The sequence below is a fragment of the Jaculus jaculus genome, chromosome 9, assembly GCF_020740685.1.
Source record: "Jaculus jaculus isolate mJacJac1 chromosome 9, mJacJac1.mat.Y.cur, whole genome shotgun sequence".
Taxonomy (NCBI): domain Eukaryota; kingdom Metazoa; phylum Chordata; class Mammalia; order Rodentia; family Dipodidae; genus Jaculus; species Jaculus jaculus.
Window position 1 is genome coordinate 2187721 of NC_059110.1, and position 12873 is coordinate 2200593.

General features: G+C 40.3%; 1 protein-coding gene across 17 annotated transcripts in view; it reads left to right on the plus strand.

The window, feature by feature from the left end:
• Positions 1 to 12873, plus strand: part of Afdn (afadin, adherens junction formation factor) — a 135729-nt gene that overhangs the window by 80546 nt on the left and 42310 nt on the right. For all 17 annotated transcript variants that reach the window (XM_045159414.1, XM_045159420.1, XM_045159418.1 and 14 more), the window contains 4 exons: positions 1288 to 1431; positions 4437 to 4635; positions 8936 to 9039; positions 10801 to 10887. In XM_045159414.1, coding sequence (XP_045015349.1) covers positions 1288 to 1431; positions 4437 to 4635; positions 8936 to 9039; positions 10801 to 10887 — 534 coding nt within the window. The remainder of the gene's footprint in view (positions 1 to 1287; positions 1432 to 4436; positions 4636 to 8935; positions 9040 to 10800; positions 10888 to 12873) is intronic.

Here is a 12873-nt window from a genome sequence, read left to right on the forward strand (position 1 = left end):
ACAAGGAGGCACATGCATCTGGAGATTGTTTGCAGCAGCAGAAGGCCTTGGTACACCCATTCTTCTCACTCTCTCTGCCTCTTTCTATCATTCTCTCAAACTAATAAATAAAAAGTTCTTAAAAAAAAAAAAAAGACTGCATAGCCAGGCGTGGTGGTGCATGCCTTTAATCCCAGCACTCGGAGGCAGAGGTAGGAGGAGCGCCATGAGTTCAAGGCCACCCTGAGACTGACTACATAGTGAATTCCAGGTCAGCCTGGGCCAGAGTGAGACCCTACCTCGAAAAATCAAAAAAAAAAAAAAAAAAAAAAAGACGGCATCTAAACAAGGTCACTTTCTGCAGTACACATGGCTAGGCCTCCTGCATCTCTGTTTTGAGGGATACTGTTCACACTATAACAATAAGATAGGCATAGCAGTAAAGGGTTCTTTATGTTGAGATCAGGAAGGCATATTTTAGAAAGCCACATACTAAGATAAATTTAGTTAACAGTATCTTCACAGCTCTGACAGGAGCTTTTAGTTATCAAATACTAGGAACTGATGATTACAGTTAAAATGGGTTATTTATAGTCTCAAAACCTACAACAATTATTAAAATTGTTTTGTTTTGTTTTTGAAGTAGGGTATCACTGTAACTCTGGCTGACCTGGAACTCATGCTGTAGTCCCACGTTGGCTTCAAACTCACAAGGATCCTCCCACCTCAGCCTCTTGAGTGCTGGAACTAAAGGCATGCATCAACACACCCAGTTAAAATTTTCTCAATATGAATTTTGTTCTTGACTTATATATATACTTTTTGTTCTTCATTTCTTCATCTCCAGTAAAGATTGCATATGTAGAGAGCATTCCATGGAAAATCAGTAGAGTGAAGCTATCACAGAGTTTTGTTAATGGAAATGTTCAGACTTCAAAGCAACGTTTTAAAGTGTATTATAAACATTAATAATTGAGTCAAATCATATATATATGTGATATATGATTTGACTTATTATATATAACTAAACTCAAGAACTTGTTTTAAAAGCCAGTATGTGTAGTTAAATATTAATAGAATACTTATATACATCCTGCATGTCAAAATTCAATTAGCAAGAAATTATTACCCTTACAAGTACTACATAAAAGATGTTGATAATACTGTTTTGATGCTGATATTTTGAACCCATGTTAACTGGCTTATGCTTTTCTACTGAAGGTACTATGCCCTTAGCCCTAAAGAAAAATATTTTAAAATACATTTAAACCATCATATTTTATTCATACCTTTTGTTGTTTTAAATAGGCAACTACTTTGCTTACCATGGATAAGTATGTGCCTGATGATATCCCAAATATCAACAGCACCTGCTTTAAGTTAAACTCATTGCAACTCCAAGCCTTGTTACAGAACTATCACTGTGCACCTGATGAGCCTTTTATTCCTGCGGTAAGTGAGCACTACTATGTGGCCACCAAGTGTAGACACGCTAGCACAGGCAAACTGGGAGTCAAAAAGGAAAATTTAGTATGTTTGTTAATAACTTAGCTTTCTTAAAAGTTACCTTTGAACAAAATCATTCATTACTGATATCTGAGTTGTTCAGTCTAAGATGCAGAAAATACACAAGCATTTGAAGTTGGAAAGGATTAAATTTAGGGCATTGCTTCTTGGGAAATCATTGGAATACAGGAGAAAAGTTGGGGATTGCTCCTAGATGATTGCACTGAATGAAACACTGAGTACCAGAGGGCCAGAGCTCTTGCTTGGGCCAAAGGATCCCTTTTCCATTGCCACATGTGCTTTCCTGCCATCAGCTGGCAGCACACGAGCCTCCATAGCACAGCCACCTCGTGGATTACTGACAAGGAAATACACGTGTGTGTGTGTGTGTGTGTGTGTGTATGCGCACGCGTGCACACCCAGGAAAGTGCAAAAGAGATCCTGCAGTTTGAATATACCTGCTGTGCACTGAAGGGTAAGACCCCTGTCAACTGAATCTACCACCGTTAGTTAGTTTATCTATAGAAAAGATGGGCAGCCAACTTAGTTAGCTATTTTGTTCAGTAACAAACACCTCAGAGAAGTAGTTTAAAGGAAGAATTCTGACATGGTTTTAGAAGCTTCAGCACGTGGCATATTGCCTCCATGTTTCTGGGCCATATTAAGACGGAGAACATCATAGAACAGAGCTGTCACTTCAGGACAGCCAATAAGCACAGAAAGACAAGTACTGTAGAACTCTTTCCTCTGGGCATAACATAGTTGTTGCCAAGTTGGAATCAGGAAAAAGAATTTTTTTTTTTTTTTTTTTGAGGCAAGCCCAACAGACTGAAGTTATTTTTGTTTTCAATGAAAAGATTTTGGGCAGTAGAGATGGCTTAGTGGGTAAGCACTTGCCTGTGAAGCCTAAGGACCCCGGTTTGAGGCTTGATTCTCCAGGACCCATGTCAGCCAGATGCCCAGGGGGGCACACACATCTGGGATTCGTTTGCAGTGGCTGGAGGCCCTGGCACGCCCATTCCCTCCCTCCCTCCCTCCCTCCCTCTTTCTCTGTCTGTCGCTCTCAAATAAATAAATAAAAATAAAACAAAAAATATTTTAAAAACTAGAAAGATCTTATTTTTTTATGCAAGAGAGAGAGATTGAGAGAGAATAGGCATGCCAGGGCCTCCAGCCACTGTAATCAAACTCCATGTGCATGTGCAAATTTGCACACTTGGGTCACTTTGTATGTCTGGCTTATGTGGGACCTGGAGAGTTGAACATGAGTCCTTAGGTTTCTCAGGCAAATACCTTAACCACTGAACCATCTCTCCAGCCCAGAATCAAAACAAAGTTTTTTGTTCATTTTTATTTATTTATTTGAGAGCAACTGGCAGAGAAAAAGGCAGAGAGAGAGAGAGAAAGAGAGAATGGGCATGCCAGGGTCTCTAGCCACTGCAAATGAACTCAGGATTCGTGCACCCCCTTGTACATCTGGCTAACGTGGGTCCTGGGGATTTGAGCCCCAAACAGGGGTCCTTAGGCTTCACAGGCAAGCGCTTAACTGCTAAGCCATCTCTCCAGCCCAGAACAATTTTAATTATACCAAACCCTCACTAAATTGGACCCACTGACATCCCCTGGTAGAAGGGGGAGAACTCATGGGACTCATCCCCTCCTGGTGACATATAAGCAGGCGGCAACTGCCAGGGGCTGAGGCTCTTCTTACAGGCAGGTATAACTGCCCGTGAGTCCCTGCTCCTGTTGAGTAACTCCTACCTGGTCTCGCGTAAGTGACCTCATTTAAATTCACTGGTTCACCAAACTAGACTTGCATGGAATCATTTCTTTGTTCCATCATTCTGTTTATTTGGGTTGTGTATGTGGGTTAGGCCCCTAATAACCTACTTCCAACCAGGCCCTGCCTTCCACAGTTCCATTGCTTCCCAATAGTCTTCAGGTTTTCAATTCATTGATGAAGGCAGAAGCCTCGTTAATGATCTGTTCACTTTCCAAAAGCCTCACATCTGAACACTGCCTACATTAGGGACCAAGTCTTCAAAACATGAGCCCTTTGGAGAGGACACTTCATATCTAAATCATGGCACCTACTGTCAGAACCAGTTGTGTCTGAAGATGATGGATGGATGGAGTTTATGCCAATAAAATGCAAGCACAAAATAGCCAAATAGTGGAATCACCCAGTCAGCAGTACAGTATATCCACAAGTCAAGTTATGGTACAGTGAAGTTATGCTACAATTGTACTTACCCCTAACACAACTTGGATGAATATTGATATGAGTACAACAAAAGAAGCCTTATGCAAAGTTTGTGTAATTACATTCAGCTGCTTGAATTTTAAGATCAAACAAAACTATCTGTAACATTAGAAGTCTGAATAGTTGTTCCCTATAAGAAGATGGTCAAGACTCTGGGGCTAGTTCTCGGGCTGATTTTCTATTTAGGACATAGAAGTAGTGGCTGAGCTGTACAGTGAGAACATGTGAGCTTTGTCCCATGTGTGTGGGGTATCAGTAACATGGTTTAACTATAAATCATCCACAAGCCTATAACTTAACAGTGTCCTGTGTCTAATGATACATTTACAAGTGAGAAAAATCTGTATTGGTAACCTCCTTTTTATATTTAACATTAAATATTTTTTCTATGGTATCAGACATTCTATAAAAATAACTTAACAAATCAATAACAAATCTGTTAAAAATTATGCAAAGTGAACCAACTACTGTAGAAAGGAAAAGAACAATTTCTTGGTTTGAAACAGTTGGATTTCTTTTTCTTTTGTAGTCTTAAGTAGTCTGGAATCAGAATCTTGGTTCATATGTAAATGTGTGCACCTGGCCTGCATGTTGTTTTAAACCAGTTTTATGTCTGGCAATCTATCTGTGCTGGTCATGTGTTCATCAGGGAGTGTAAGTTTGTGATCCAGCATTGGTTTTCCAACAGGATCTTATAGAAAATGTGGTGGCTGTTGCTGAGAACACAGCTGATGAGCTTGCCCGCAGTGATGGCAGAGATGTGCAGTTGGAGGAAGACCCTGACCTGCAGTTGCCTTTTCTTTTGCCAGAAGATGGCTATTCCTGTGATGTTGTCAGAAACATTCCAAGCGGTTTACAAGAATTTTTAGACCCACTGTGCCAGAGAGGTAAATACCACTTATTGTGCCTGAGCTGCAACCCAGTCCAAAGTGAGCCTTGCATTTGCTCTCTGGATGGCAGGCCACGTTTGTGGGAGTGTATCAGTGTTCCCTGAGGAAGCTGTTCCCCCATGACTCAAGAAGCATTTCTCTCTGACATAGGGTCAAACATGTCCAGACAGAAGCTCATATGGGCATGTTGTGCTCTTCAATGAGTACCTGCAGTTCCCATATGGTGGCTGCTTTTATTTCCTGTATTTGATAGTCCAGTAGGTTGTTTACCCACTTAGGACCACACTCTAACCTTTGTATTGATGCTGGCTCGGCAGAACAGTGGATATCAGCGCAAATTTCTTGGCTTCTGAGCAGCCTTAGCCCATTGCCTAGAAGTTGTGCTACCATAGGCAGGTCTTTTCTTCCCTCTAAAGTGGGCTAAGAGGTTCTGTGAAGATCACATGGGTTGCCCATAGAGCCTGGGACATGTGAGTGCCCAGTGTCCACTGTGGTCCCTACATAAGACCAATGCATAACAGCCTCCAGCTTCTCTATGATTGCTCCTATGACCTTAAGACATTGTCTCACTGATGTATATTAATTCAAAACACCACTGTCATTCCTGAACTATGAGTTCTTGAATTAGACCAAATTTTAATTCCACCATGATACATTTTTATAATGTGGAAGAGCTCAGATGAGTAGAGAAGTAGACCCAAAATGCAGGGTTCATTTAAATAACAAGTAAAGCAGTGAAGGTGTTAGGCCCACAGACTTATACATTAGTGAGTGTGATTTTTAACTTCAGTGAATTACCACAAAGAGTATGCTTTTTAATCTTCAAAAATATTAAAATACTTGATTTATAAGAAAAACATTACTATACAGAAAGATTGCCTCTTTTCAGAAAATGTGTTGTTTGTAAACAGCCTTAGCATGTTAACTGCGCTCAGATGTGCAGTGGCCAAGATGAGGTCATTAAAGAAACGAGCTATGAGGGATGAAGGGTGGAAATAGGTATAGAGGAAGAACCCTCAATAATCATGACAGGTCAAACCCATGACCAGGTAGGGACAGCCTGGCATTCTAGCAGACATCCCACTTGAGTGGATATGGCTAGCTTCTGAGTTATTCTGTGTTCTGTCACATGGGAAAAGCCAAGCCCATGGAGGCATGACCCCTGGCCACAGCGTGAGGGACTCAACATGGGACATGGGACTTGTCTACCATAGGACTAGTTGAAGGCATCTCCATTATCTCAGCAAATCAGAAACCTCAACCAACTTTACTTGTGAGTGTTATAACCTCCAAAAATGTTACAGCAGTACTCTTCTATTCTTCTCCTCCACTTCTTTTATTCTGCTCATTCTCTCCCGCCATTGGCTCCTATAAAATTAGGGTTTATTTAGAGGTCTGTTTCCTGCTCCACACTCTTCCTCATCACCTCCAGTGATTGTTATTTTGTTTTAACAATCGAGGCATCATCATTTCTTCCCTTCCTGTTTTTCACACTCAGAATGCACACTTGAGCTGGAGGGGTGGCTTAAGTCAAGGTGCTTGCCTGCAAAGCCAAAGGACCTAGGACTCACAAAAGCCAGATCTACAAGGTGGCACATGTATCTGGAGTTTGTTTGCGGTGGCTAGAGGCCCTGGAATGCCCATTCATTCTCTTTCTCTCTCCAGTAAATACATCAAAATAAATAAAATATAGAAAAATTGCCAGGCATGGTAGTGTATGCCTTTAAAATGTTTCTTTTTTTTAATTATTTATTTATTTGAGAGCGACAGACACAGAGAGAAAGACAGAGGGAGAGAGAAAGAATGGGCGCGCCAGGGCTTCCAGCCTCTGCAAACGAACTCCAGACGCGTGCGCCCCCTTGTGCATCTGGCTAACGTGGGACCTGGGGAACCGAGCCTCGAACCGGGGTCCTTAGGCTTCACAGGCAAGCGCTTAACCGCTAAGCCATCTCTTCAGCCCAGTGTATGCCTTTAATCCCAGCACTTGGGAGACCAAGGTAGCAGGTTTGCTGTGAGTTTAAGGCTGGGCTAGAAAGAGACCCTACCCTGAAAAACCAAAAAAAAAAAAAAAAAGGCACACCTGTGTTGTCATCTCTGGAGCTGCACCTGTGTCAGCAGGCTGCGCTGGCTGCTTTGCTTCCACACTGCTAACATTTGCAGTTCCCACCACTAGTACACTCATGCAGAAACCTTTGGCAGACCCCAAGAAAATAGGCACACTTTCCAAGGAGTGGGTCTCATGTGGTACTAAACTTGCACACTCTTGCTTTGCACTGCACTGCACTACATTGCACTTTAGAGGGGCCATGTCGAGAGCACTGGCTCATTGAAGGTGTGTGAGCATTGTGCTTCCACTGACAGTGTGAGCAGCTTTCTTACACTGAGGCTGAGCTCCTGGAACCTGGGCTCCTCATTTTCAGCCACACCCACATGAACCTGCCATAAGCTGGGTACTCAGAAACCTAATTAATTCCTTTTAAGTAGTAAGCGGGGAGAGTGATTTGCTATTATTTTGCAAATGTGCGGAATTTATAGTGTGCAAGCAACTGCTTGTTTGTCATGTGTGCCATAGAGATTTGCCAACATGGAAATAGTGAAGCATTCACTTATGGAGTTTTCTTCATGTCTCCCCTAGGCTCTCCAGGATGAGTAATCGTAGACACTTGTGTTTCTTCATGTCTTGGCATCACTACATTATTTCATGTATTAGATGATTATAGTTTATATAGCCTAGTGCACAGATGCCTTTAAGGACTTATAAGGAGTTGAGTGTTTATGACATCAGTGCTTTTAATTTTTCACAGTATTCATTACGGCTGATTAAAAAAACTCCCATGTACTATGAACCCTTTTGTTTTTTCATACAATGCAGTTCTGTGAGAGAATAATATAAAACCAGCCTGAACTTATACCTCTACTAATATGTATGCCTCAAGCTATGACCAGGCAATCTCTACTAGCAGTATATTCCAGAGCTTGTTAAGGAAATCTGACACTTGACAAAATAAGAATGTAATTTACAATTGTTTGAATTTCCAAAACTTGATAGATCTGCAATTCCCTAAAAACATTGCAGCCAGGAAAAGCAAAGTTTGGTTATATGTCAGTGATGGAAGTGAGACTTAAAGGAACATTGCTTTATATTTTTATTTTAACTAGATATATGTTTTATAGGTCTTCTTCCCTTCTTCTTCCCACAAGTAATCTCAAGTGTCTGAAAAAGGCAATTCAGATTATACTTCCTTGAAAAATTCTAGACTGGTGGAAAAAACAACTTAAGCTGTGTAGCATCCACACAATAAGGAAGGTCTATGTGGTCAAAAACTTACTGAGATTCACAAAGAGATTGATTAAGGTGAGGGTGGTATATTTGAATTAGAAGGCTTGGCTTTACAATTACATCATTTGTCCTTGATGAGAATATCAGATATTCCTTCTCTTTTGTTCTTTTGGATGAACTGAGGGTTTTGCATATGCTAAGCAAATACTCCACACTAAATCACAAATCCCCAGCCTCAGAAAGACTCTTTCAGAGTGCACCAGTAATCCCAGCACTTGGGAGGTTAAGGTGAGGGGTCATGAGTTTGAGAACAGCTTGGACTATTGAGTTCAAAGCCCTAGTCTCAAAAATAACAAAAAGAAATAATAATAACAAAAAGTATTCTTTAAGACATATAATGATAGTAAAATTAATTTATAAGATGTCCACAAATAGGAGCTTATTAGAAAATTTGGACAAAAAGTTGCAAGAAGGAATTCTCCCAACCCCGAAGTAGTTATCTAAGTCTAATACATGTCTTCTAACATGGTGTCTGATGTGGTAGGCTGGTAGCGTATCTGTGTCATTCTCTGGCTCTCTGAGTTTCCCTTTGTTCACTGTCTGTATGTCATTAAGGGTCTTCTGTTCTGCAAAAAAAGTAACTATAGAGCAAATCACTAATTTCTTACAGGAGGAGGAGAAAAGAATATCTGAGACACAGGAGGGAGTGTCCCAGCTTCACTGTCCCTTTCCTTGTAGATCCAGACAAATAATACAACTAAGCATGTGACAACCTAGCTTTCAGAGAGAGGGACTGAAGGCAGAGCATTTGAAAGATAAATAAAATCACCAGAAATTAAGCCCTTAGGTGGGTGAGGCAAGATGATCATGAATTGCAGGCCAGCCTGGGATACACAGTGAAACCTTGTGTATACATATTTAACACATATTTATCTTGCTTCCCTTGTTGAAAATCTTGTATATTGAGTTTTGGTATGGTTTTTTTTTCTGTTCTATAACTTGATATTTCCTTCTTAGGATTTTGCAGGTTAATTCCTCACACACATTCACCAGGAACTTGGACAATATATTTTGAAGGAGCAGATTATGAAAGCCACCTGCTGCGTGAGAACACAGAACTGGCAAGTATTTTGAACATGGAACAGATTCCTAATGATACAAATTTCTCCTGTGCTTATGCTGAAAACTTTCAAATCACACTGAAGTACAAATTTGATTTAACCATCTTAAAACCATGACTTATATAGATACATATCCCCCTACCCCAAACCCCATCATGGGGCATATCTGTACAGTTTTGGATAGTAACAACTGGTACTTTTTAAAATAAAGACTACTTCTGCTCACATTGGTGGCAGCCTTATATATACTATTAAAATTATTAATATAGTAGCCTTAACAATTTCATTAGAAAAAATGGTTCATTGGCAAAATTATTTTATTTTTTAGTCAGCAAATCATTCAGTAATACTTTTTATGTTTTACAGTGTTAGTAAGGTGTTTCATACATCTTAAGAAAAATTCTGTTTTGCTTCAAACAGTTTTAGGGCAGGAGAGATGGCTCCACAGTTAAGGCACTTGCCTGCAAAGTCTAAAGACCGGAGTTCACAATTCCTGACGTAAAGCCAGATGCACAGGTGGTGCATGCATCTGGATTTCGTTTTCAGTGGCTGAAGGTCCTGGCACACCTATTCTTTCTCCCTCCCTCTCTCTCTCTTTCTCTCCCAAATAAAAATAAATAAAATATTTCAAAAAATAAACAGTTTTAGATAAAAGGATGCTTTACTCTATATTGAATTCAAAGTACTTTATGTTTGAGCATGTATCAGAGCTATCTTCGAAAAGTAAATAGATAGTTGCTCTGTTAACCACCACATATGTGATCTCATTTTAACCATACCTATAAGGCTTTTTATTGGCCTTCGTAAGCTTTTTGTTGGGGGGGGGGGGTCACATCTGAAGTAACAGCAGCAACTTTTGATGGCCAGGTTTTGTAGGAAAACAAGTTCCTTCTTAGAGTCACCGATTGATTGACTCTAGCTTATTCTGTGATCCCTGAGGAGACAGATTTCTGGAATTTATTTTAAAAATAAGATAATTTTGACATCACCTGATTATGTTTCATTCTTCCCAAAATTTTGATGCTTTGCCTTCTTAATTAAAAGCCATGTGTAAAGCTAATAAGTTCATGGCAGTGTGCATTTTAGTAGTTAAATTGCTCCTTCATGTATATGCCAGATTAATGTTGATTTTATTCTTTAATTTTGTTCACTCTTTGGTATGAGCTTAGTTTCAGAGGGTGATCTCATTTTCAGTCTCTCTTTGAATCTATGAAGTCCCTTAGGGTTGATCACCCAGCCCAGGGATAGGAATGCTGTTACATACATCCTGTGGCTATTTTGTTTTTGCCTTTTAAAATAAAATGACTGATGGCTTTTCCCAAAGAAGCAAAGATGTTAGGTCATCTTTGCTATATCAGTTTTTTGTTATCTTCCTCGGGCAGTATAACATAACTTTAATTTTTTTGTTCTGGAAGGGGGAAGGGACAAAACAAAAGCCTCACAGTTTATTTTGAGAGATAATAAGGTAGGTTTTGGATTTTGTCTTTATAATCATGTTTTCCAACCAGATAATAATGCAGCTTAATGTCATTTTATAAATTTCTTAAAATATCACTTACATAGCATTTGTGATGAGTTTTACCTTCTACACTCTAGTCAAATGTATCAATAGTTTAGCTTTTCCAGATGAACGCATGAAGAGCACCCAAGTTGATGGATTCTTTATTTTATTCTCTTTCCCTTTTCATTTAATTGGCTTTCTAACTTGGCGGGAGATCTCTCATTGTAGCTGAAAAGTAAGCCTCTGGTTTTGTCTGTTAGGCCCAGCCCCTCAGGAAAGAGCCTGAGATAATCACGGTGACCCTAAAGAAGCAGAATGGAATGGGTCTGAGCATCGTTGCAGCAAAGGTAGGCAGGGAGGGGCCTGGGAGAGCTGGCCCCTCCCTTCCCTGACTGTCACCTGGTGGGTGGTAGGAGGGCTCTGCCACCACCTGAGCCTGCAGAAAGGAACACGCTATCAGAAGGAAGTCGCTGTACTCCTGGTGGTGGTTGAAGGGGTGCTTCTTCTCTTGAGATTGTTGCTGGAGTGGATGGTCCCTGAGGTGGAGCAGATGGTCTCAGGAACATAGTGTAAAGGGACCATCAAGACTTGGTGGTCACCACAGTGGAAACAAGTATGGGCAAAAGAGAAACAGACACAAATTTGTTACCTCATCATGACACGTATATGGCCTCATCCTTCAGTGTACATTCAAGTCACAGGGACCTAGTAACAACACAAGTCTGGTTATAGTCTCCAGGTGTTCCCTTCTGAACTAGAGCCTAGCATGTGGCTGTGTACCTGTCTCGGATGCTCTCTGCGTAACGCCTGCTCAGTCTCTTGGAATTTGAGTCGTTTCACCTACTAGCTAGTTGCAGGGTATGGAAACCTCACTGATCATCATCTTGTTACTTTCAATTAACAGTGTGATGTGGACTCCATGGTTTAGCTGGTTAAAATGCCTGTCTTGTAAATTAATAGTATGAATGGGAGTGACAATGGGTACTGGAGTCTGTCTGTTCATTCTAAACTTAAGTTGGGAATCAAAGTCAGGTATTTTCAGTGGAACCAATAGGATTTCTTTTCTGTTTTCTATGAATTTTTTCAGTTAGCATATAAAGTAATGACTTTCATTGTGGCATTTTCATATACATGTGTCACTCTGTTATAATTTGTCCCCTTCCTCCGCTACCCTCCCCTTGTTCCTGTTCCCTTTCTTTACTAGATAATCTCTCCTTTGGTTTTCATGTCACATGAGTTCCATTGGCATCTGTATTTCAAATGTGATTTTTATCAAGAATTTAATAATTTATTTAGTGGTGCTAATAATTTGCTTAAAATAACACCTTAGATCTGTGTCCCTGTCTAGAGAACACATAGAATGAAAGAAGAGCCTGCTGAGTTATATGCTACTAGTATATTCTGAGAAATGTTTTTAAGTCAATAATTAATGATAACTGATCTACACAAGAATTTTATTATTCTGAATATTACTTGGAAATTGTCACTTGTAATCCTAGCATTCCTATTGTGGTGTCTTAAAGGTTTCACTAAGCCTCTTACCTCTATGACTTGCACATAGTGCACTTGACATGAGACATAAAGGTCATGGGATGGCTTAGCAGTTACGGTACTTGCTTGCACAACCAAAGGACCCAGGTTAGGACCCACATAAGTCAGATGCACCACATGCTTTTGGAGTTTGTTTGCAGTGGCTGGAAACCCTGGTGCACCCATCATATTCATATTCTCTCATAAATAAATTTTTTGAAAAAGAAAAGGATCATGGGGTTGGCATTGTACCAAACACATGCACAAGAAGGAAAACTCCCAAGATCATGGCTCTTAAGTCCTTGGGCCCAGTGGTACCCAGGCCTTCCTAATGTAGGGGTCTGTATGTACTTCTCTTTCTTCTTGAGTCTTTGCCACGGATGTTACTTTTTTTTTTTAATGTTACTTTTCAAAACTAGGCTTAGGTTAGGCGTGGTGGCAGAGGCTGGAAGCTGGAATGTATCGTGAGAGCCGGTCAAAACAAAGCAAAGCAAAAATGCTACTACAATGCAAGCATTGTCTGTTGTTCTTCGCCAGAATGTTCCTGGCAGCTCACCCTCCTGTGGATTTCCCCTGGGCGAGGGCAGGTCCTTCTGTGCCTTTTTGTCCTGCACTTTGCATAGATGAAATTTAATCTTTAGGAGTTCTGCTGTGATTATTTCTATTAGACAACTAGCATTTTTTTTCTGTAGTTCCGCACTCCCTAATACATTCCTTTGCATATAGTAGAACCAACAAAAAAGTTGTAAAGTGAATAATACTTTTTATGTTTAAGGTCTGGATATCTGATGCCATCTTGCATC